Source organism: Alternaria infectoria, assembly GCF_024043175.1.
Source record: "Alternaria infectoria strain BMP 0036 chromosome Unknown scaffold_1, whole genome shotgun sequence".
Lineage (NCBI taxonomy): Eukaryota > Fungi > Ascomycota > Dothideomycetes > Pleosporales > Pleosporaceae > Alternaria > Alternaria infectoria.
In genome coordinates, this window is record NW_026250690.1 from 137,137 (window position 1) to 160,112 (window position 22,976).

Below are 22,976 nucleotides of genomic sequence, written 5' to 3' on the forward strand. Positions count from 1 at the left end.
GCCTTGTGCTAGTGCTGCAATACCTCATCCGAAACATTGAAGACGCGCAAGGTGGTGTCATCACTTGCTACGGCGATCTGTTGTGCCTCGCCATCTGCTCTTCCAGGTCGCCAGACGATCTGGTTGATAGTTTTCGCTGGCACCAAGTCTGCCTTGACCATTGATACTTGTGCCTGATCCAAAGCATCTGGTGATGCGCTCGCGACACCTATTTCTCCTTTCTCTGTACCAAAGGCAAACATGATCTTTCCATTCGATCGGACGCCGTTACAAGCTACAGCGGTAACAGCGGCGTTTGCTGATACGGTAGCCTTGAGTTGCACGTCGTTCTCGGCGATCTGCCAGATCTTGACACTCTTGTCTCGGCCAGCAGTCATGAATGTAGGTTGCTCGAGAGGTGTCCAGGCAGCACCCAGTATCATACGTGAATGGCCCTTTGGATTCGAGTGCTTGAGTGCATATAATGACTGCTCTTCGCTGCGCTCCCAGATGACCCATTGTCTGTCTCGTCCAACACTAAGAAGGTATTTGTCGTCTGGTGAGAACTGTAGCGCTGTGACGGTGAGTGAATGCGCCTTGAGTGCAGGCTTGACTTCTAGCCATTCTTTCGTGTCGTACAGCCGTATGACGGCGTGGTCGATTGAGCTGGCTCGGCAGGCCGTTGCAACGAGACTTCCATCTCGGCTCACTGCAACAGCAGATATCTCATAGCCGTGTCCGTATAACTTCTCTGTCTCCGGCCATAGTAGGTGGCGGGCCAGATGATCCTCGAATGGTGGGTGACTGAAATCTAGTGTCGATTTGCGGATTACGGAGGAAGGGTCGACGGCTTCACGCTCGTCTTCGTCGCCGTTCTCGACTGGCTCGTCGTCTCCCACAGCTTGAATAGCCTTATTCGATAAGCCAAGGACGGGGATGTTGGCTGCATCCGGAAGCTCAGCAGTAGTTGACGCCTTGATACTGCAGAGATTTTGGAGCATCTCCGCTACACCTCTAGGTTCGTCGAAAATACGTAGCAACTTCTCGTCTGCGCCCGAGACGAATTGAGTGTTGGAGACCGCGTCGATGCAATTCAAGTCGTAGCCGTGGATTTGGGGCCGCGAGAACTCATGCCATGATGCTGATGCGCCTTCTCGTTTCCATTGCGAGTAGAGCCGGCTGGTTTGATCGGAACCAGTGGAGAGCATGTAAGACCCATCTCTTGACCAGCTCACGCCTTTGACCTCGCGCACATGCCCTGTGATGGCGACTTGCTGCGTCCACATATCTTCCGTGGCCGAGTACGTCCACTTCCTCCAGCTACCAGTTCGTCCTAGTGATACCACAGTGTTTCCATCTGGCGACCATAGACCAATCCAGAAACCTCCAGCACTTCCAGTAGCGCTCGTCGAGCCCTTCTGCGCACTTATCTCGCCTAGTCTGGTGATGCAAACCCACACACCGGAGTTAGGGTCCGACTCCCAGATGGCGAGTGAGTTGTCTTCCGAAGCCGTGAGTAATTGGAGCTTTCCCTCGCGATGTCTCCAGGAGGCCTGGTATATCCAATCTTCATGTCCTAGTAACAACGCTTCGAATGTAATGGAGTACTTGGAAGTAGCAGAGCTAATCCAATGTGCTTTGTTCGACAGGGACTTGCCTAGTCCACCTAAGGCTGGATCGTTGAGGGCAGTACTGGCAGCGGGAAGCTCATCTCCACGGTGGAGACGCCAAAGACGGACGTACTTGTCTTGGCTTGCGGATGCCAGCAATAGATCGCTGTTCGGATCAGACGTTTCTCTAGTGAATGCAAGAGCGCGTATCCATCCTTCGTGACCGGTAAGAGTTGCCGAAAGCTGGAATTGGCCTTCTTGTGATACAAAGACTTGAATGGTGCTACGTGTGCCCGCAACTGCTAGCACTGTAGATTTTTCGTCCAGAGTCGCAAGTGCCAGGTTCAGAGGGAAGTACTTTGGTGATAGTGTGATGGTTTGTACAAGCTCGACATCGACGGACCCGAAGTCTGTATCATGAACAAGCTTCCAGATCTTGACAGTGCCATCTGAAGATCCGGTTGCCAAAGTGTTCGAGCCAGGCAGTACAGCTATTCTGGTGACTGGCTGAGTGTGATCTGAAATCGTCTTGACACAGTCGAAAGATTCGCCTCTTCGGCCTCGCCATATGCGGATCGTATTATCCGCCGATCCACTGAGCAGGACTGAGACATTGGGCAATTGTGTTGGAAAGAATTTGACAGCATTCACAGCTTTGGTGTGCCCACTCAGAATTGCTTGCACGCCACGAAGACTTTCGTCCTATCTTGGTGAGTGAAGGTTGTGTCATTGGCCAGTCACGACTCACCTGAGGATCCCAGAGTGCGATACAGTTGTCTGCGCCGAACGCTAGCAGTTGCGACCCGGCCTCATCCCAGTCAGCGGCAGCGGGATTTCGATTGCCACCTGCAGCGATGAACTCAGTAGATATGTTCATTGTTGGGTCTAGGCGTTGCGTATGCGCAGGCACCGCATCTAGTCATCGCCGTAAGGATTTCTTTGGCGCTAGCCTCGCTTAGCTGCATTTGGCTCAGGGCTGCAGAGCAGGCGCAACCGATGTCGATAACATCCGAATCCCTTACAACTCTAGCATCTTACAGACAAGCAGAGACGAAATGTCAAACGATGAGACGATTCCAATAACGATAGAGTTCAGGTAGGTTGGTTGTCCTGCGAAATGGCGATGTTCCTCTCTAATCTTCTACAGCGGGGGCCTGGAGATCCTGTTCGCCAACCAGAAAAAGTATGATCTTGCCCTACCAGCGAAGGATGAGTCTGGAGAGCCAGCAAATGTTGCATTCCTTGTCAGATACCTTTGCGACAAGGTCATGAAAGATCCGCGGAAAGAACTTTTCGTGCTTGATGATACTGTGTATGTCCCTGCCCCAAGAGAACAATGACATGCTGACATTAGCTCCAGACGACCTGGAATACTGGTCCTCATCAACGAAGCAGACTGGGAGCTGGAAGGCGAAGACAAGTACGAGGTTCAGAGAGGCGATCACATCATGTTCGTGTCTACGCTACACGGAGGATAGTCAAGGACCGCCAAAGCCGAAATGATATCCGCGTTGGAAACCACACTGCAATGTACCGAATCACACAAACATATTGCATGTGATAATGTCGCATTGCAGCTGGAAGGACGAATATGAAAGGGCGGCGTATACAAGTTTGCGGGAGCCCGGAGGCGGTCCGAATGACACCTCACCTTTACGGACTAACCATAAGCGCTACTTAGGCTCGTGATGACAGGGGCGCCACCCCTCACGATATATGTTAAACTCCCTTATACTGCGCATTCCACGTCTACTCATCTCTTCTCTGATCTAAACTCGCAATTATGGGTCGCCTTGACATCTTGCCCGCGCACGTCGACCCCACCATCTTCGACGCGAACGATGTTTTCCTCGGCACTGGCGGTATCTTGTACACCATCTGCTACGCCCTGATGGCGCGACAGTCCATTCGCGACCGCACATACGCTATGCCTCTCTTCTCGCTCGCCTTCAGTATGTGTCTCCGTACGAATTGCATATGACACGTACTGACCCGGTACACCACTGTTCAGACTTTGCGTGGGAGATTGTATTCGCGATATACGTTGCCGATGAGCTCCGGGAGAAAGCCCTCTTCGCCCTATGGGGACTCTTAGACATGGGCATCGTCTATGCCGCTGTCACATATGGCGCGAATGAATGGCGACATGCGCCAGCAGTTGGCAGGAATATCGGCAAGATCTTCGCTGGCATGTTGGTATGGTGGTGCATCGCGTTGTATGCTGTGAGCTCATGGTGGCTTGATGTCGATCACCCCGTCAACCCAAAAGTTGGAAAAGCGTACCGCGGCAATCTGGGCATCGACAAGGACGAGCTTGGTTACTGGACTGCCATGGTCGCACAGGTTGTGCTGAGCGTCATGTCATTGGCACAGCTTGTGGTCAGAGGAAGCAGTCGCGGCTCTTCGTATAGCATTTGGGCGTGCCGTTTCATCGGCAGTGTGTCGGGGTTGACGGTGAATTACGGATATGTCTGGTGGGTATGGCCGGAGGCACACGGCTACTATGTCAATCCGATGTCAGTGGTGATGATGGTTACTTGGATCCTGGCTGATCTGGGATACTTGGTGGTGTTTCGCAACGTGCAGCGGACGGGCGGGGTTGTCGACGGCAAAACCAAGTGAACGACTGTTGTAGAAGATATGAGTAGTCTATATGGGAGAATAAAATCGTTTTAGGCGCATCTTCGTTGGTGTAACAGAGCAGGCTGAGCTCAAAGCCGTGATGATCCATATAGGTTGCCAAGCCTTGGTCACATGCTTTCGCGACAGCGCGTTCAGGCCCCGAGGGTCCTGCCATGCCGGATCGCTTCCGCTTCTCAACGAATCTGTTTGTTTACCCAATCACCAACATTCCATAACAACCACATCTTGACTCTTGGACACATGGATTCTGATGATGAAGATCTCAAGCTTGCGATGGCAATGTCCTTGCAGGCGAATTCGCCTCGGGCTGCACGCGACAGCGCATCGGGCGATAAGCACGAGTCAATCGACCTCACATCTGACACTGAGGACGAAGATGACGACGATCTCCGGCGTGCGATTGCCTTATCGATGCAGGAAAGCGCAAATAATGACGTGCAACAGTCATCGGCTTCGAGCGCACCGCCAACGAGTGTGATCAAAACAGCAGCCGCCGTCGACAAACCTCCAGGTTTCATGGGTATGGATCGGAAAGCCATGGAACTGGAGCGTCTCGCAAGGCTTGGCAAAAGGAAGCGGGAGGTATCTCCTGAGATACCTTCTAAGCAAGTTGTAAGAACGCCTGCCGCCAAATGTGATTCGGACGAAACACCGTTACAATACCCCAATGGCGCGATCAAGCGCACTTTCGCGTCGAAATACCCACGAACCGACGACATCACTATTGAAGAACTACTAGAAGCCGATAAAGTCAATACCGCAGTCATCAGCTCATTTCAGTACGATTCGGGATGGCTATACGAAAAACTTGATCCGACAAAGGTCAAACAGATCTGGCTGATGACTGGCAAGCACAGAGGCGAGGACGTTCAGGCAAAGCGCATACAAGAGTGGAGGGAGTCTCGCGTACCGAACATGAAGCTCCATTTCCCGCCTATGGGTGGCATGATAGCCAGCATGCACAGCAAATTCATGCTCTTGTTCGGAAAAGACAAGCTACGCATTGCGATTCCGACTGCAAACATGACACAGACCGACTGGGGCGAGGTCGCAAACGACTGGCAGCCCGGCATCATGGAGAACTCGGTGTTCTTGATAGACCTCCCTCGCAGACATGACGGTACTGTCACGGAGGCGAAAGACTTGACACCTTTTGGTCGCGAGTTGGTATACTTCTTGGAGCAGCAGGAAGTGGGTCCGCAGGTCATCACCGGTCTGTTGAAATGCGACTTCTCGAAGACTCATCATTTGGCCTTTGTGCACTCCATGTATGTCCTCAACTATGCTCATTAGGGGCCAGTACTAACTCAAAATAGTGGCGGTTCGCACAAGACCGAATCAACCCATCCCACAGGTCTCCCTAGCCTCGCACACGCTGTAAGAGAGCTCAATCTAGGTGAAGTCGAGCATATTGAGCTTGATTACGCAGCATCCTCGCTCGGTTCTATCAACGATGCCTTCTTGTCGCGCATTCGCCTCGCTGCATGCGGCAAGTCGTTCGGGACAAACACTGCGCCAGAGTCTAACGTACGCGATTGCTTTCGGATATATTTCCCTACCAACGAAACGGTTGAGAAAAGCATGGGCGGTCCTGACGGTGCCGGTATCATTACGTTGACAAGACAGGCTTACAACGCACCATCGTTTCCAAGAGAATGCATGCGAGACTACGACTCGATGCGACGGGGGATGCTGTCGCATAACAAACTGCTCTTCGCGCGAGGTCGTAGAAAGAACGGGAAGCCCTTTGCTTGGGTTTATGTTGGCTCTGCCAACATATCCGAATCAGCGTGGGGAGGGCAAAAGGTATTGAAGAGCGGACAAATGGGGAGTCTGAACATCAGGTACGCAAACACACATTTGGTTTGCATGTGAGACAAATGCTAACTTAGTATAAAACATGACAGGAACTGGGAGTGTGGTGTTGTCATGCCTGTGCCAGAGGCAAAGCTTCAGGGTCTCAAGCAGGATGACGTACCGTCGATGAGCGTGTTTGACGGAACGATTGAGGTCCCTTTTCGAGTTCCTGCGGACGAATTCAAGGGCAGACAGCCCTGGTTCTTCAGGTCATGAGCGTAGTTTAGTTGCATCGGTGCAAACGGCGACTCCGAAATCTTAGTTCTCCGGGCGGAACCGCTGGATATTTAAGTTGTCTGGTGCACATGTGGTGATCGGAGACATTTCCGCCCACCATGAGCCTTTCTGGCTGCACGCAAACAGGGGGTCCACGCATACTTCAGTCAAATAGAAATGAGTTCTACCCATATAAAAAGCGACGCAGGGCTTTGCAGGGTCCTCATGCAGACCGTATATGCCGTATTGCAGTGCACGTGAAAGGACACAATGCCTGGTGTCGATCATCAGCCCAGGAGTGAACCGAGTCTTCCCGGAGCAGCCGGACCAATGCGGGCGCGCTTGGTGGACGAAGCGGACATTCGGGCGTCTGAGCAAAAGTTCCGACGCGCCTCGCCAGCACGACGTATGAGCCATGATGACCGTATATGCATGCGCCATGAAGCTGTGAGTTCCGCCATGATAGTACGGACCCTTTTTTGTTTGTATCACGCATGTGTCCCCTTGATCTAGCCTCATGTCGGACCCAAAGCGCACGCGTCTCTCGGGCGATGCCTTGTTGCTGCAAGAGGGTAGCAATAGAGCCATGGCCGCGCCGCTGCACACCTGGTTCACTTCGCCCGCGCGGACGCACAGCAACTTAGCGCAGGCGAAAGAGCTGCCCTTGCACCTGATTCAGCTCATCCTCACACACGTACGTTGGTCTGCGCCCTGCCACGCGACGAGCTGCCCCAACCGAGCTATACTAACACGCACGGAAGCTCGACGATGTCGGTGACCTCGCGCGCATCACGCGCACGTCGCGTCTGTTCTACTACATGACGCTTCCGCGGCTCTACGAGACGGTCACGTTACACTCGTATGCCGAGATACGATACGTAGATGGCAGGCCAGAAGGCTACGGCAATGGCAGCCCGTTTGCCATGGGCCTCAACACGCTCGTGTCGCGAAACTTTGGCGACTACATACAGACGTTCCGGGTCAAAGGCGATTGGCGAGAACATGATACGGAGGAATACAAGCAGGGCCGAGTGCCGGACAACAGCATGATACTGCAGGTTGTCATGCGTGCCGCCATTGACAAGATGAAGAACCTCAAGGCTTTCGCGTAGGTGTCGTACCAGAATCATATCGGACAAATGCTGATATGCCCAGTTGGGAGCTGAGCACTCCTCCTTTGTATACCGTCTACCAGGGCATCGCAGCCAGGACGACGCTTGTCTCGCTCACCCTTCGGTGTCAAACCAAACGAATACCACGGCCGACCACCATTATACCTCCGCTTCCGAACCTGACCACTCTGATCGTGTACGATATCGATCCTCTCTGCTACCCCGACGATATCTCGCTGCTTCTGTTGGGTTCCAAAAAGCTCGAGCACCTCACATTACACTGGAGTCCGCGCATGCGGGCTGTAGGCGAAGAGTCGATTTCGCTGCACTCGTTATTCGGACGATGCATGTCTGCCAAGTATTCTATACCTCTTAAGCACCTGGGAATATACAACATCTACACTCGCTTCTCCGACGATGGCTTCCACCATGTTATCCGCCCCGACACCAATACAGAGCTCACCCTGATCAACGCCATGGGCTCCTCGGACCCTATGACCGTTTTTGCCGACGACTCTTGGAGGATACACAGTAATCACCCGACGCCTCACAACCTGAAGGTCATGCGCACCGATAATACGGATAAAGAGAGCGCTGTCATGCTAGGCAAATTCAAGGGCATGGAGCGGTTTTACATTGTGAGCAATAGGCGAGGCAAGGACTCACCAAGATCTACCAGCGCTGCTGCAACCCCAACAACACCGTCCACGATGACGCCAGGTGTCATCGGAGTCTCTAGCGCGAGCAGTACTCCAAAACACACGACCGACCAACGCTGTCGCAGCATCGGGAGTGAATTTATTGCGGCCATTCAAACCAATCACAACCACAGCATTCGCCATCTCCTTCTCTCGGATCGCTGGGTATTATCCGACGATGCCCTGTTCAGACTTTGCCAAACGTGCTCTAATTTGGAGCAAGTTGGCTTCGCTTGCTCAGTGCCACCGCTTGAGTCTCTGCGCCAGGTCTTTGCTCTAGTGCCCAAGCTCTGGGCCGTCCGTTTTCTATTCCGCCCAAGCTCTGACACAAGCGAGGCGCCGTATCAGATCACAGATGCTGAGATGCATGCCTTCGCGATTGGAACAGAGTTCTGGCGACCGGAGTATAAGAATATCAAGTACGTTGGCTACGGCGACAGCATCGTGCTCAAGCTAGGCGACGTTTACTACCCATCAAAAAACGAGTCGACACCGAACAGCCAGGATAACAGCATGAACGCGAAAAGAGCAGGACCAATAAGAAAAGTAACGGTTGTGAGAAGGGAGGACGTAAATCACATCGAGATTTGGGGAAAGGACACTACGGAGTTCGATCCCTTGAACCCTTGATGCGGACATGTCAACATGACAAAAATTCTATGTTCATCGCGACGAAGCAAAGGCAGCGCTTCCTTCGCGCATCCTCTACATCCCGGAGGCTCCTGGAGGAGACCGGACTCAGCCCCAGTAGGCGCCGATGCCGCCAGATAGGAACCATGACACATTCCCCGTCCACCAATGCCAAGAGGTGTTGACAGCGGTAGTCTGACTTAATTGTTTGGATGAGACCTTTGTTGGAAGCCCACTTTGCTTGCCAAAAGCAAGCCAACAATGTATATTAGTACGAGGCAGTCGTGGAAGATGCGACTATGTACAATACGACCCATAGGACACCTTGGGCACTTATTTGATGCCTCAAATTGATAGAGTTCACTACGCTTCTTACTCCTGATTTATTCTATTGTTGGCGCCGCTTCCTCAGCTCCGTTACCTGCTATTCGGTGTTTCGAGGTGACCACGGATATTTGCTAGATCCTAACAACGACACATGAACACGGTGAGAAGTCTCAGAACCTACAAGACAATATGGCTGAACAGAGCTAGACGTAGTGAATGGTTCTCCAGCGTTGCTTGTTGCCTACCGCAGCATCGCATTCGCTTCTTTCACTATCAGTAGACCCTGCTCTTGGGCGTTAATACCCAACGTATTCATCACGTAGACTACATGGCGATTCTAGCCTCGAACCACCCTTCGATCGACGCATACAATGAGCGGCGTACACTTCTGCAGCAACATCTGACGACGACATGAACCCCAAATCAATCTACAAAGAGACTAACGAGTTGTACACCCCGATCCGCGAAGCAGGCAAAGGTACGTGCGGAAGTATCACGTTTTGTGTACGCACACCGTCGGCTGCAAGCTCATCCACAACCAGCTTCGTGGCGCAGGGTGCAGCCCTTGTCGCCGTCAAGATGATCAGCCGAGAGATGTGTCGCGACAGGATAGCTGATGAAATCCTCGCTCTCGAACGCGTTCGCAGCTCTCTCGTCACTGATAAAAACAACAGCGTCGCAAAGCACTTTTCCACCCTCATCGACTATGATCCGATCAAGGACGGCGGATCGGGCTGGCTGGTCGTCAGCCCCGTCTGTGGTTTCGATCTTGAGCGGCTGCGAGTCGTGGTCACCGCGATAATCCAGCCCTCGTCAGAAGACGATGCTCCGCGCCGTTTTCCCTTCCCCGCGATACCAGAGGTACTCATACTACACGTCGCAAAACAGCTAACGGAGGCGGTTGGGTGGCTCCACGACATCGCCAATATCTCCCACAACGACGTCTTTGGCGGAAACGTCATGCTCGACGTATCCGCCTCAAGCAAAGGGCCCAACTTCACATTACCGACCATCGTCTTGATCGATTTCGACCGCGCCACCCTGGACCCCGACAACATGGCAAAAGGCGCCGACCGCTCATACACTTACGAGCTCATATACATGCTCGACAATGCAGGTCGAGCGCCATCACAAGAGACGAACGCATTGGAAGATGTGATTGTGCCAAAGGAATCGATGACCTGGTGGGACGCGTTTAGAAACTTTCTTGTTATTAACAAGGGCCAGTATCTCCAGGATGAGTCGGCGAGTTTCGCGAGGTTCTGGGGAAGGTTTGGCGCGGATATTGATCGGAGGTTGGGGAATGTGACGGGGGAGGAATGGGGACGGGTGGAAGAGCTGATTGATGTGGTTGCGAAGAAGGAGGTAAGGTTTCCAGGTGAGGAGAGGGTTAGGGAGGTGCTGGGGGAGTAGGAGGATGGATGTTTGTATGATGATGTAGGAGATAGTTATCATAACATAGAGGCGTCTGCTGTTCAGAAAACAAGTCGTGTTCGCCACATCCGGCCACTCTACATACGGCTGCCTTCCTCTACCACCTAACATATTGCTACATACACTTCTACTCCTTCAGAATTGCACCAAAGTCAAGAAGACGTGGATGCACACCAAGCTCACACTTCTCAGCAGCATCACTGCCATCCCGACTACACCTACCATAGTTATACCACTGAGGGCAGACATCCGTCGAGTCCGTACCCAAATCACTAGATTCAGTCCGCCAATCGTCTTCAATACCGCTACCTTCCAACAGCTCCACATCAAACACTGATTCCAGGGTCTGCATGTTTTCATTCGTGGAATCCTGCGCTGGCATATGAATCCCGTGAGAGAGAAGCAAACATCTCAACTCCTGCTCATCTTTCCTCAGCCTCTCATTCTCTTCTTTAAGAACCTTGTTCTGCGCTTCTGCAGTCTCTAGCTTGGCCTTGTAGTACACGTTCGTATCTTTGATCACAAGATCAAGGGCGACAACCTGCATGTCTGCGCTCGTTTTCGCCTTTTCGGTGTCTCGGAGCTTAGCCTCGTATTTGGTTTTGTTGGCTAAGAGAGACGCGATCTCAGCACGAAGGCCGTTGTGGACGGTGTCTGAGTCGATTTGCCTGCGGAGTCGAAGGTACTTTTCTTTGTAGCTGTTTTCGGCGTCAGCTTTTATGGAAGCGAGGTTCATCTTGTTGACGAGAGAGGCGAAGCTGTTGGGGTCGGTGGTATGGGTAGGTCCTTCGGGGGAGCTTGTTAGCCACGAGGTCAATGTCATGGCTGTTTGTCTGGAGTTGTTCAGATGTTGTGCGGTGTGCTTGGTCTTGATGATGTCGATGGCTGGTAAGACTGAATCGTCGAATTATCGGGTGAACCAACGTGATGAGATGGGAATAGCTAAAACTTCAAAAAATATGGCCTGGTTTCAGACAGTTGTGAGCTTGAGACACGGGCATTGTGAACATGAGTAGAGGCCCCGCCTGACCAATAATGTGAGCACACGGCGATGCGCAATGGTAAAGCAGTGTGTTTCCGTTCTCTTACTTGCGAATGTCTTGTTTACTCGAATTCGCATGTACAGAAACATTGTGCGGTCAGGTATCGTCGTCATCAGGATCAGCGTCTGTCGAACGGCTTAAACGAATCGACCGAACTAGCAACTCTCTTCGCGAACGAGGTAATTCAATTATTACTAGATGATCAAGTAAGGCTCTCAGCATCCTCGTTGTGCATCTTAGTAGTCTTCTCCCTCTCTAAGAAAGTCTCCTGCTCAATCCTACTCTTCTCAACGTCTACAAAGAAGAAAAGCCAGGCGCAGCTGACCAAGCTCAACGCAAACAAGAAATAGAAAGGACTGCTGTTGTTACCAGTATCATCGATAATGGCAGAGCTGACCAGTGGGCCGATAAAAGCACTTGTCTTTCCCACGATCGAGAACAAACTGAAGAAAAGAAACTCTTTCCCTCTCGGTGTAACTTCGGAGATCATGGTTTGCGAATAGCTGTACCACGGACATACAAGCAGTCCATAGAAGGCCTGGTATACCCAAACCTCCCACTTGTTGTGGAAGCCGAAGCGTTGCGTCCAGATGCCGATCATGCCCCAGCCGTCGAGCAGAACGATGCATATGGCGACGACCATGAACATAGTCTTAGTGGATAGACCGTAGTACTTTTGGATGCGCCAAAAGGCGCCAATACCAACTGCCTGGGCAGCGATGCCAACAATGAGCAAGTAGGTAAGCTGCAGACTGTTGTATGCAACAATCTCGTTCTGCAGGGTACCAATGACCGTCACGGTTGTGTTGAGACTGTCGCCGAGGAGGAAGTAGCCGGCCAGATAGGCCAGACTTTGGCGCAGTTGCCAGATCTGCCGCATCGCATAGCCGAGCTGTTTGAGGCCTGCTAAGACAATATTCGCGCGTCCTGGATCCTGACCTGGTCGCCTTTTCTCGAGGATGAACCATGGAAGAGCGCATAAGATCCAAACTCCGGTAGCAAAGGCGATTAGTACGGAAAGACCCCAGTTGTTGTTCTCCGCGCTGTCATTGACGTGCAGACCGAACATGATGCCCACGATAACAGCCAGAATGAGGATCTCAAACACAGATTGAACATAGAACGCCGTGTTGGAGAGCTCGTTTCGCTTCATCATATCGGCAAAATCGTACTCTGCGCGGGTAATCGTTCCATCGGCGAACTCCTCGGCTTTGACTCGCAATTCCTTGGTGTTCCTTGCCAGCCCAGGGAAGGCAGCAGTCCAGAATGTGATTGTCGTTTGGTATGCGATAAGACCGACGATATAGAGACCCACACCGGCGTGCCATTTATCCTCGGTATGAACGCCTAACCAGCCAAAGCCGATTCCGAAAGCAATGACGGACAGCCCTATCAGGATGTTGGGGCGCCATGTACCAAAATCGGCGAAAGAACCGAGGATCAAGAAGACGAGGACCTGGATGGCGAAACTGATGCCGTTGCAGAGAAGCACAATGGAGTTGATGGTACGATCTCGGCCCATGAAGTACAGCACCTCGGAGTCTCCTGCAGCTTCATACATGAGATTTTGGAAAGCCGTCGGACCGAAGTTGAAAAGAGTGAGGCCATTGTCTCCGACGTAGTAGCTGTTCGAAAATACGATGTCAGCCTCAGCGCAGTCGACGTACTGCGCTCCAAATCAGTCCCTGGGCTGGAATAGTTTGCATACCAGTAATACGACCAGATCTCCCACTTCGATGTCTCGTAACGCTCGTCGAACTGGTCCGGTGCGACGGGGGTGTCTGTATCGACGGGTACGCCAACAGCTCCCTTGACAGGATCTTCAGCCGGCGCACTGAGAGGCGCAAGGCCTGGCTCGTTTGAAGCCATGAATGTGAAATGAGATGGACGTAACGTCTAAAGGAACGCAAAAGATTTAGAGTCCAACATTGCGCGACTTAAAGCTTTTTCAGCCGGGTAAGTAGTCGCTTAGCGTACCCTTGCGATTCGTCATGGTCGGAGATAACCTCCTAGCAGTGCATGGGGTGAAGGTGCACCATGAGCCTAGGCCTCTAACGGCGCGGAATGTCGGAAGGATCGCGGTCGCAATGGATACTCCGCATGAAAAGAAGTGCCGATGATTGGAAAGAGTGGAAAGAGGCGCGAGTAAGACATGCAAGCTATAGCCAAGCCGAGCTTGGTTCGTCGATGATGTGGGGTGAAGCTTGAAAACCCTGAATTTCTGATAAGCTAGATCGTATCTGGAATAGCGCTTGTCCGCCACCGGCGTAGGTGATTATCGAAGCCCCGCGCGCGGCGCGCAAACCTCAGTGTATAACATCGCGACATCTGGTACGCTTGCGATGATATTGCTACAGTCGATATCGCGAGCTGCCACCGCCATATTCGATTACAATCTGGAGATGACTCCCATACTACAGTCCATGAGAATGTTAACTCAAAAGAGATGGTCTCGAAGACTTTCTCTTTTACCATAAGCGCGAGACTGCATGCTAAAGGGTGGTCAAGGATTCGAAGTGCACAGGGTAAAGCGCATCATCAAGGTTCTACAATACTACGAATCTGGTATATGATACGGTTTCCAACCCACCTTCCAACCACCGAGACCACCCGTAGTAAGTCGCACAAAGAAAACAATAAAGAAAACACAACGCTGTGAGCGACCCAAGGCCAGAACATCCACCCCCACCCGGCTATGTTCAGCCCTATCAGAGCCTGCCCTTTCGGGCGGCTGGAACTCAACAGGGCTGTCAAGCCAGGGTGGAGGGGAAAATACCAAGGATAGCAAACTCAATCCAAACAGCAATAACCAACTCCCTTCAATGTCGCCAGAATGCAACAACCATGCGGAGTTGCGGGCAAGCATCTTAGCCCTCAAGATATATCAAATAGGCCAAGCATCCTAATCCTGGGTTGGCGGCGGCTTCGCTTCTGCCCTCGTACCCAAACGTGAAGGCCGCTTGCCCGCCTTGGTCTGGGCTACGAGGAACTCCTCGTTCTGGTAACGCTCGTCTCCTTCGTGTACGTTGGGACACTTGTTGCCCTTGTCGCAAGTGCCGGCAGCGTAGTTAATGCATTTCTGCCGCACACATTTTGTTCCTGATGCAACACAGTTTGAGCATGGCTGGCCTTCGTCGCATTCGCCTTCCCACCAGTGACGGTAGCAGTTCACACATGGAACTTGAGTCGGCTCCGCCGGACCTGGTGTCTTGCGTCTCGATCGTCCAGAAGGTCCAGAAGGTCCAGGTGTAGAGCGGGAAGAAGCTCGAGTCGCTCGTCCCGGAACAGAAGGCTGGCGTGAACTGCTTCTGCTAATTTCCATGATAGGCTCATTCTGGAGGCTCTCGGACCCGTGAGACATGTCTCTTGAACCACTCTCGTACGGTTGTGAATGATTGCGTGAATGGGTTTGGTAGCTGCGCTGTTGAGGCTGCTGGAAGTCGGCTTGGTGCATCGGAGGCGTTCCATTCGAAGGGAGAGTCGAGTTGAAGGCCGTCTGAGTGTTGTTATCTTCTGTGGGAAACCAATCGCTGACATCATGTGCGTCTCCGAGGTTTTGCTGAGAACGAACGTAAGCAGCACCAACATCTCCCGTAAGTGCGTTAACATCGAAGGTAAAATTCGAATCCAACTCTTCCATGATGGGAGCGTAGTTTCCCGCCACTCTCTGGTTCGTACCATTTGTTGATAAGTTCTGCTGCTCAAAGTTCTGCCTCATATTCCAGTTTTGCCCAGTTGGGGGTGCAAATTGACTCGAAGAGTGTTGCGCGACGTGAGGTCGAGGCGACGCCACAGAAGAAGCTGAGCCGTACGAAGGTGTACGTCTCATAGACCCATGCGCCGGTGTCGACATCTGTGACCGGATTTGCGACTGAGCATCTCGCTGCATCTGTTGCATCGATAAGTCCCCGTCGTACGAGTTCATGTTTCCGGCCTGGTTGGTCATATGCTGACCACTTCCCATCTGTCGACCGACCTGCGGAGATGTGCGCATCAGGCCTAAGTTATGTTGAGGGAATCTAGGTGATTGGCTGCCGGCGTTACCCGCAGCCAAGTTCTGCATCAAGTGTCGCTGCTGCTGGGGTGACATGTTGCTGGGTGTGCGTCCTGGAGGCGCGGCCATCATGGCACCAGGCTGTTGCGAAGGACGCCGGGCGGGTGCCATCTGCCCTGCTGAGCCAGTCGACTGCTGTGACGAGCTTCGTCCATGCATGCCATTCGGTGCGACATGTCGAGCTTGCCTCTGCATTTGTGTGCCGCCCATCATGGTATCACCGTTCGTCCATGGGGCTGACAAAGGGCTTATGGCATTTGTGTCGGAGGGAAGCGAGTTCGAGTGCGCACGGTGAAAGTCTGGTGTAGTGATACCGGCAGCACTGTGTGTATTAGCGATAGCTTCATCCATAGAAAAAATGTGGAACTTACCCAGCTGCGTCAAGCTTCCTTCGCTTGTTAGAGTCGAACGCTCCCTGCGAAGAAGTCGGCTGGCTCCGTTTGGGAGGCCTCTGAGCATCGTTTGGCACAGGGTGCGATACTGATGCTGCTATAGGCCGTTGCTGGGCTATCGCAAGCTTGGTATTGGCAGCACTCAGCGCAGCTTCAGCTGCAGAAGCCCTCTGTATGAGACTAGTCTGCTCTGAACGCCATTCAGCCTCTCTTTTCTGTACGTGCTCTTTCGCTTTCGTCTCAATGTCCTTCTTCATCCATGCGACATGTGCGGTCGCCTTTTCTTCTATTGTCTTTCGGTATACGGCGTTCTCACTCTGCTTTGCTATGGTGGCTTCTTTGAACCCATCAGCCTTGGCAGCAGCGACGCGAGCCTCGATCTGGTCCATGGTCGACGCATCGGCTGCGGCTTTCGATTTCTCTTTCTCCGTGGCGATTTCTTGTCGTAATTGTGCGATCACGCTCTTCAGATCCTTGTTGACGTTGCCCTGCGTGTCCCTGTCGGATTTAAGCTGGCCAATGATCTTATCAGACACCTTTTTCTCCAGCTCTTTTTCACGTTTCTCCTTCTCTTTCTCACGTTTCAACTTCTCCTTATCACGTTCAGACGCGAGGTAGCCCTGTTGAAAGACATCTACCTGCTTTGTGAACTTCTCAATGAGTTCTTCTTTAGAACATTCTCCACTAGCCTTCTCTTCCTCGAGCTTAGCTATCATCTCGTCGCGACCCTGAAGAATGCTTTTAACACCAACAATGAAGTCCGCACGCTCCTTGTCCATCGTATCGATCCGTTTCTTCAGATGACGGTTCTCGTTGTTGGCGTGCACCTTCTCTGTATAGCGGTTTTGGGCGCGTGCCTTTGCTGCTTTCGCCTCGATCTCGGCGGCAGTGGCACGCTTCGCGGCATCGATGACTCTTTGCTTTCCATCTGCGACTTCTTCGACAAGGTGCTTCTTGGCTAGTTCAGACTGAGCAAGGCGCTGCTTAAGGGCGAAATTCTCTTCGGAAAGTGAGACCGTGGGCGAGGTAGCTTCCCGGGACGTTTCTGGAGTGGGTTGCTGTGGCTTTGCGGGTTCGGGGATCGACGGGCTCCCTTGGGAGGTGAGAGCCGAGGGCGCCATCACAGTAAGAGCGTTTCGGGTACGGGTAATCGGTATGAAATGGAAATGCACGATCAACGCGCGGGGTAGCAATGTGTGACTGATGCGATGATATCGTGGGATTGTGTTGTGGTGAGTAGACAAAGGTCGAGGTGAGACGTAGGTAAATAGTGCAGGAAAGTGCGAGTAGAGGTGGTATTTTGGCGCTAGTCGCAATCTTGTTGCGGAAGTCGAAGTGAGTGTCGGATTGAATGCGTCCAGTGAAGGTGAAGGCGACTGCGCTGCTTAAAGATGGCTTCGCCTTAGGATTGGCAGAGGTCGGCTGTAGATGTGCTGCGCTGTCGAGTCGCGAGAAATTTTGTGGTGCTGGTTGGAGTACCAAAAATGAGAAAATCGATTGTGTTGTTGTTGTGGTGCGCGGAAGCGATGGGTCCGTCCTGTGGTTGAAAAATCGAAGGTGGCAGAGGATTTAGGCGGCGCACAATGTCCAAGATCGCGACTCGCGGAGGGCAGCAGCCATACAAGTTAGCTTGCAGTTGAGGATCTGAATTATAAATGCGAGCCAGGTAAGCGCGCAGTAATGGTAAACAAGGCAAAGCTGTTCCGGTGAAGGCAGCAGGATGTTGGCGGCGATGACGACCTCGCAATGCCGGCCATGTGACCTTGAATTAGAGAGAAGATTCCCCCCAGGTGCACTACTCACAATGCCACGATCTCCTCAACATGAAGTCAAACGTGCGAGAATGCCATGTGTTTTCTCGCATTTGGAATAGTTAGTTGTCTTGATGTCCTTCTGAAGACGACTGCAAATAACCCAACCACTTCAAGCTTTACGATCTCAAGAGAGCATTCGTAAGCAGATTCTGTCAGAAAGAGACATGAGGAGTAGAAGAGGACAACAAATACTTTGTGAAGTAGTCCCTACCATGCGTGCACGGCGCTGTGCAATGGATTGAACCCAGCATCACCTGAACTGTACCGCTACCATTACGACATCTTCAGCGTCTGAACGCCTACACGAAGGAAAGCCTCGTGCTCCGAGGGTCGAAGTGCAAAGACCTGCTACCCGGGGCCAATAAAGCCCTTTTCGTCTCCGCCATCAAGATGTGTGAAGCACCTGCGAGAAGTGAGAGCCGAGCTTGCATCGAGTCACATACTCTCCGACGTGGCTCGCAACGCGATTTTGAGCGCGTAACGCGATGTCGCAAGATGACATGCATGCGCACAGTAAAAGACCTGCGCAATAATCTTGGCCATGATACTTCGACCGCGTGCGATATCGTTCGAGATCTGTGCAGCCTTTGAGGCAGACTTCGCGTGCGTTGACAACATGACGTCATGAGCATTGCATTTGTTCGCGTGCCGCCAGTCGGGAAATCCGTGAGTCATGATACATAGCGAAAATTGAGAGCGAAGGCATGGTGTCTCAGGAAATAGAAGGGATGCAGGATGGGATTGAACGTCGGACGTGAGAAGAAGCTCGCAACACGCGACCCGTGGACGCGACTGCCAAGGCTGACTACCTAGGTAGGTTTGCCGATCCCTTTCCCTTCCCCGCCACTCCCCTATGCGCGTCATTCCGACGGACCCTTCCCATCATGACAGCTTCGTAGTATCAACTGCGGTCTTTGTACGCACCCTCTTAAACCGATTGTTTCGTCCTCTTTCTCATCCGTCGACCTCTAGATCATGGTTTCTGGTTGAGTTACCGAAAACGTAACGCCGACTCCATGCTTGATGCAGCCAACCCCAGAGCCTACGGACAGCGCTGCATCACGGGTTAGGAGGCCAAGACGTCTGTTTGACCATAGCGCATTATCCTGGGCCGTCAGCATATGAATGTTCACCTGGGCACTGTCCAGCACAACTGCATTAGCTATACGAGATTCGAGCGCCACGCGCTTGACCAGCTCACATGTTCTGACGTCCATACCAGGCCCAGAACAAAGACGACGATAGATCTTGACGAGAGTCTAGTGACACCGTGCGAAAATGGGTTCGGAACTGGGACCTTACGGGCTGTAGTGTGCATGCGGTCGAGCTGATCGCCATGGGTGGGTTCCGACAACCGCATGGCGTCTCCAATGAACAGTGAGTCCGATATCAGTTATACAGTCGAGCTCCCTGTCAACACGGCTGGCGATGGTAGGCCTTACCTCTGCCGAGGTATCGGTGACAGCTATTCGCCATGTTCCTACGTTGCTGACGGTCAACGGCGTGGTAAGCTTACGCCCCAATATAGACCCCGCTTCGTCACGTCTTCGTCTACTCAAGTTTGGACCAAGCGCTCGAAGCCCTATATGTACAAGTATCCATCATAACATTTGTCCTTCGTCCCTTTCACTAGTCACTATACTACTCTTTGCGCGATGGCTACCAAACGCCCGATTAACGAAGCAGACATCGCAGAACTTCGCGAATTGCTGAGAGATACAGACGCCCAGTTAGTGACACCGAAGGAAACTGAGGCATACACAAAATCCATTCACCGATGGTCAAGCGCTGCTGTGAAGCCAGCGGGAGCATGCCTAATCCCCAAGTCGGCAGAAGCAATCTCGATCACCCTCAAGTATGCTTCCGAACACAATCTTGATCTCGCCGTCAAAGGAGGTGGTCACTCGACTGCTGGCGCATCATCAACGGATGGCGGACTACTTATCGACTTGAACACACACATGCGTACTACCGACGTCGACGTCGAGGGAAGAACGATCAAAGTCGGCGGAGGTGCCGTCTGGGGTGATGTCGATGAAGATCTTGCACCGTACGGTCTTGCAGCAGTTGGTGGCACCGTCTCAGATACCGGCGTCGGTGGTCTCACGTTCGGTGGCGGCTTTGGCTGGCTCACAGTCAAACACGGACTGGTTGTCGACAATCTCATTTCATGTACTGTCGTGTTGGCGGACGGCAGTATCGTCAAAGCCTCTACCGATGAGAACCCAGACCTATTCTGGGCTCTGCGCGGCGCGGGACAGAACTTTGGTGTCGGCATTGAGTTTGTATTCCGCACCCATGAGACAGGCGATCTGTGGGCTGGCTTCATGATGTTTCCACCAACGCCAGATATCATCAAGAAAGCCGTCGAAGCATGTAACAATATCTTCACGCCGAACGCAGATGGCGATTCAAAAGCTGCGGGGAAAGCAGCGAGTGCTTTCGGTTTCGTCAGGCCTCCACCTGCTGGTGGCCAGGTCCTGTTCTTCGTAGCCGCGATCTACCATGGCTCGGAAGAAGATGGCAAAGAGCTATTCAAGGATATCGTTGGGTTGGAACCTTTGATGAGTACCATGGCAATGATGCCGTACGCCAAGGCAAACAAACTCATGGATCTACCCATCGGTGCGCGTGTCTCTATCAAGGGCGCTGGATTCGAGCTTCCTGTCCGTGGCGACTTCGTGGTATCCGTCTTGGAGGCGTACGCCAAATTTACTGACGAGACGTCCGATGCAGTCGGCTCCCAGGTTATGTGGGAGCTGCTAGACCCGACGAAGATTGTTGAAGTTACCAACTCTGACATGGCCTTTGCGAACCGCGGAAGACACTTCAACGCGGCAGTTGCTCCATTGTGGTGGGATCAAGGTAACGATCAGAAATGTAGGCAGTGGTCGAGGGATGTCGCGCTTCTGTTCAAGAACGAACTTCAACGTGGCGGCGCTGAGGCAGGCGCGAGCAACGATGGGTGGATTGGCAAGAGGGGCAGTCATGGTGCGACAATGGTATATGGGAACTACGACCGTAAGTACTCTCCAAAGCGTGCACTCCTCACTCATATAACGCGCATACGGGAAAGATATTGTTATGCAACGGTATGCTAACGCCGAAATAGAGTACGAAGAGAAGTCCAGAGACGTCTTTGGCAACAACTACGAACGTTTGCAAGATCTGAAGGCCAAGTACGACCCACAGAACATGTTCAACAAGCTCTTTGCTGTAGAACCGAGAGCGTTGACGCCCTAGATGTACTTGGATACATTGTTGCCAACCTCGCTAAATGTAGGTGTGCAATGATACCCAGGACGTGACAACTCATGCGCAGGATCATTTCCATCAACCGAAAATCACTTGTCGCCTCCAAAGCCATCTTTCCTGTCATGTAACACAGCTCAAATTGTATATTGTATTCCCAATACTGTGTTATCTCACATCTCTCTCGACGTTTCTCATGCTATGTAGTACTAGCGAGCTATCGTCCGTCTACCAAACACCCATCTTGTCGAGCTCGACAGGACTCAGCTCACGCCCATCACCCCATACATCTTCGGAAGGATCGAGGCGCTTGTATATCTCTCCTTCATGTGCAAAGCGGCACTGTTTGTTCTTGCATATGCCCTTCTTGTAGTCTTCGCACGCAACTCGCCTGCAACCTTTCTTGATGCCTCGCATCGAGCAGTTCTTGCATAGAATCCCGCGGTCGCAGTCCCAGTTGTGTCGCATGCACTGGGTGCAGTGTGCGAAGCGTTCAGATTTGCCTTTGAGGTGCGCAGGAACGGATCTAAACAGAATTAGCCATGTAAGTAGTAAGGGCTGTCGTGTACTAACGCAAGGCCTTTTGCAACAACGGCGTTGTCAGATGACTTGAGTGCGTTGGACTGGAGAGCAAGCGCATGCTTCGCAGCGTCGGCCAGCTTCTTCGGTAACTCCGCCCTCTCGTCCTCGAGTTTCTTGACCAGAGAATCGTGCGCGTCATACATGACCTTGAGCTCCTTGGCCTTGGCATTCACTTCACTCTGAAGTCGCTCCATCGTGTGGGTGAGTGTCTCGATCTCGGTCTTATGCTCGTCGCGCATTTCTCCAAACAGCTTGCCGCAAGCGTGAATCGTAGACTGAAGCTCTTTCTTCTCCCGCATGAGACCATCGACCTGGATACGGAATTCAAGCTTTAGGTGCCACATATCCTTCTCGTGGTCCAGCTTCATCCTCTCTAGCTTTTCCTCATGCTTGGCAGCTGCTTCTTGTGCTTCTTTTCTCAGAAGATCTTTCTCCTTTGAACGTTCCACAAACGATCTGTACTCCTCCGGTAAACAACTCTCACGTGGTGCCGGCTCGTTCTCCTTGCGTGTAGTCGGCGGGTTGTTGGTGCCAGCGTTTTCCATCTGTCTCGGCAGCACGTGCCGGCTTGATGGCGTTACGAGGGCATCGCGCTCAGCCATGATTGGCAACTGAAGGAGGGTTAGCTGTGCTGATACAGTCAATCGTGTGACTGCGCGGCGAGGTTCGGTCGTGGCTGTTCAGTGTTGTAGCTCAGACGGGCCACGAGTATTTCGTGCCGGGTGCACCTTCACTTGTGCGGCCCTACGCGCAAGCGAGCAAACAACAAACAACAGCCGGTGAAAGTGAAAGAGAATTAGGTCGCGCCTTGATAATCCAAGACCATAGTCCACTCTCTTCCGCCACCACCTTTGCCATCTAACGTCTTCCGCGGCCGTTCTTGCCAGCGACCACCCAGCCGCACCTTCCCCATACAGCTCAAAGACAAGGTATTCCTCCGCTTTTCACCCAATTCGAACGATGTCGCTAACAGCAAGCCCTAATCTCAGCGCCACCATGTCCCTCCCCCAAAGCCCAGTCGATCCAGTCGCTCGCCTCGAAGCAGAGCTCGCGCAAGAGAAAGCCGCTCATGCGCGCACGAACAAGAAGCTGGAAGCCATTACTCATCTCCACGCCAACCAGGCCATTACTATCAGTTCCCAAATCGGCATCATCAGGTCGCAGATCCAGAGGCATCCCGAAGATATCGCGGACATCCAGGTAGAAGCCAGGAAAGCGGAGGATGAGCGCCAGCGCAGGACATCGGAGGCGAGTGCGATGGGAAATGGGCCGTAGAGGGCGAGATCGGATTGTGAGAAAAGGTCTCAACGGCTATGCGCATTATCTCATGAGG

General features: G+C 52.5%; 11 protein-coding genes across 11 annotated transcripts; 6 read left to right on the top strand and 5 right to left on the bottom strand.

Annotated features, from left to right (window-relative positions):
* Window positions 1-8: 8 nt before the first annotated feature.
* Window positions 9-2,466, bottom strand: J4E92_000051 (uncharacterized protein; the record flags this gene model as incomplete). The annotated part of the gene is made up of 2 exons (XM_051491470.1): window positions 9-2,291; window positions 2,338-2,466. The coding sequence occupies 2 exons, from the start codon at window positions 2,464-2,466 to the stop codon at window positions 9-11; spliced, it is 2,412 nt and encodes an 803-aa protein (XP_051356982.1).
* A 178-nt stretch (window positions 2,467-2,644) lies between these two features.
* URM1 (Ubiquitin- modifier 1) lies at window positions 2,645-3,067 on the top strand (the record flags this gene model as incomplete). Its single annotated transcript, XM_051491471.1, has 3 exons — window positions 2,645-2,685; window positions 2,737-2,901; window positions 2,950-3,067. The coding sequence occupies 3 exons, from the start codon at window positions 2,645-2,647 to the stop codon at window positions 3,065-3,067; spliced, it is 324 nt and encodes a 107-aa protein (XP_051356983.1).
* Window positions 3,068-3,372: 305 nt separating this feature from the next.
* On the top strand, window positions 3,373-4,211 carry J4E92_000053 (uncharacterized protein; the record flags this gene model as incomplete). The annotated part of the gene is made up of 2 exons (XM_051491472.1): window positions 3,373-3,541; window positions 3,601-4,211. 2 exons carry the CDS (start codon window positions 3,373-3,375, stop codon window positions 4,209-4,211), a joined length of 780 nt encoding a protein of 259 aa, XP_051356984.1.
* A 294-nt stretch (window positions 4,212-4,505) lies between these two features.
* On the top strand, window positions 4,506-8,745 carry J4E92_000054 (uncharacterized protein; the record flags this gene model as incomplete). Its single annotated transcript, XM_051491473.1, has 7 exons — window positions 4,506-4,513; window positions 4,553-5,500; window positions 5,549-5,759; window positions 6,955-6,999; window positions 7,067-7,413; window positions 7,461-8,055; window positions 8,335-8,745. 7 exons carry the CDS (start codon window positions 4,506-4,508, stop codon window positions 8,743-8,745), a joined length of 2,565 nt encoding a protein of 854 aa, XP_051356985.1.
* Window positions 8,746-9,483: 738 nt separating this feature from the next.
* J4E92_000055 (uncharacterized protein) lies at window positions 9,484-10,485 on the top strand (the record flags this gene model as incomplete). The annotated part of the gene is made up of 1 exon (XM_051491474.1): window positions 9,484-10,485. One exon carries the CDS (start codon window positions 9,484-9,486, stop codon window positions 10,483-10,485), a length of 1,002 nt encoding a protein of 333 aa, XP_051356986.1.
* A 148-nt stretch (window positions 10,486-10,633) lies between these two features.
* J4E92_000056 (uncharacterized protein) lies at window positions 10,634-11,329 on the bottom strand (the record flags this gene model as incomplete). Its single annotated transcript, XM_051491475.1, has 1 exon — window positions 10,634-11,329. The coding sequence occupies one exon, from the start codon at window positions 11,327-11,329 to the stop codon at window positions 10,634-10,636; it is 696 nt and encodes a 231-aa protein (XP_051356987.1).
* Window positions 11,330-11,751: 422 nt separating this feature from the next.
* On the bottom strand, window positions 11,752-13,418 carry J4E92_000057 (uncharacterized protein; the record flags this gene model as incomplete). Its single annotated transcript, XM_051491476.1, has 2 exons — window positions 11,752-13,174; window positions 13,258-13,418. 2 exons carry the CDS (start codon window positions 13,416-13,418, stop codon window positions 11,752-11,754), a joined length of 1,584 nt encoding a protein of 527 aa, XP_051356988.1.
* A 1,033-nt stretch (window positions 13,419-14,451) lies between these two features.
* On the bottom strand, window positions 14,452-17,116 carry J4E92_000058 (uncharacterized protein; the record flags this gene model as incomplete). The annotated part of the gene is made up of 3 exons (XM_051491477.1): window positions 14,452-14,628; window positions 15,085-15,925; window positions 15,975-17,116. The coding sequence occupies 3 exons, from the start codon at window positions 17,114-17,116 to the stop codon at window positions 14,452-14,454; spliced, it is 2,160 nt and encodes a 719-aa protein (XP_051356989.1).
* Window positions 17,117-19,464: 2,348 nt separating this feature from the next.
* On the top strand, window positions 19,465-21,052 carry J4E92_000059 (uncharacterized protein; the record flags this gene model as incomplete). The annotated part of the gene is made up of 2 exons (XM_051491478.1): window positions 19,465-20,830; window positions 20,922-21,052. 2 exons carry the CDS (start codon window positions 19,465-19,467, stop codon window positions 21,050-21,052), a joined length of 1,497 nt encoding a protein of 498 aa, XP_051356990.1.
* Window positions 21,053-21,289: 237 nt separating this feature from the next.
* J4E92_000060 (uncharacterized protein) lies at window positions 21,290-22,245 on the bottom strand (the record flags this gene model as incomplete). Its single annotated transcript, XM_051491479.1, has 2 exons — window positions 21,290-21,587; window positions 21,635-22,245. 2 exons carry the CDS (start codon window positions 22,243-22,245, stop codon window positions 21,290-21,292), a joined length of 909 nt encoding a protein of 302 aa, XP_051356991.1.
* Window positions 22,246-22,639: 394 nt separating this feature from the next.
* J4E92_000061 (uncharacterized protein) lies at window positions 22,640-22,918 on the top strand (the record flags this gene model as incomplete). Its single annotated transcript, XM_051491480.1, has 1 exon — window positions 22,640-22,918. The coding sequence occupies one exon, from the start codon at window positions 22,640-22,642 to the stop codon at window positions 22,916-22,918; it is 279 nt and encodes a 92-aa protein (XP_051356992.1).
* Window positions 22,919-22,976: the final 58 nt, after the last annotated feature.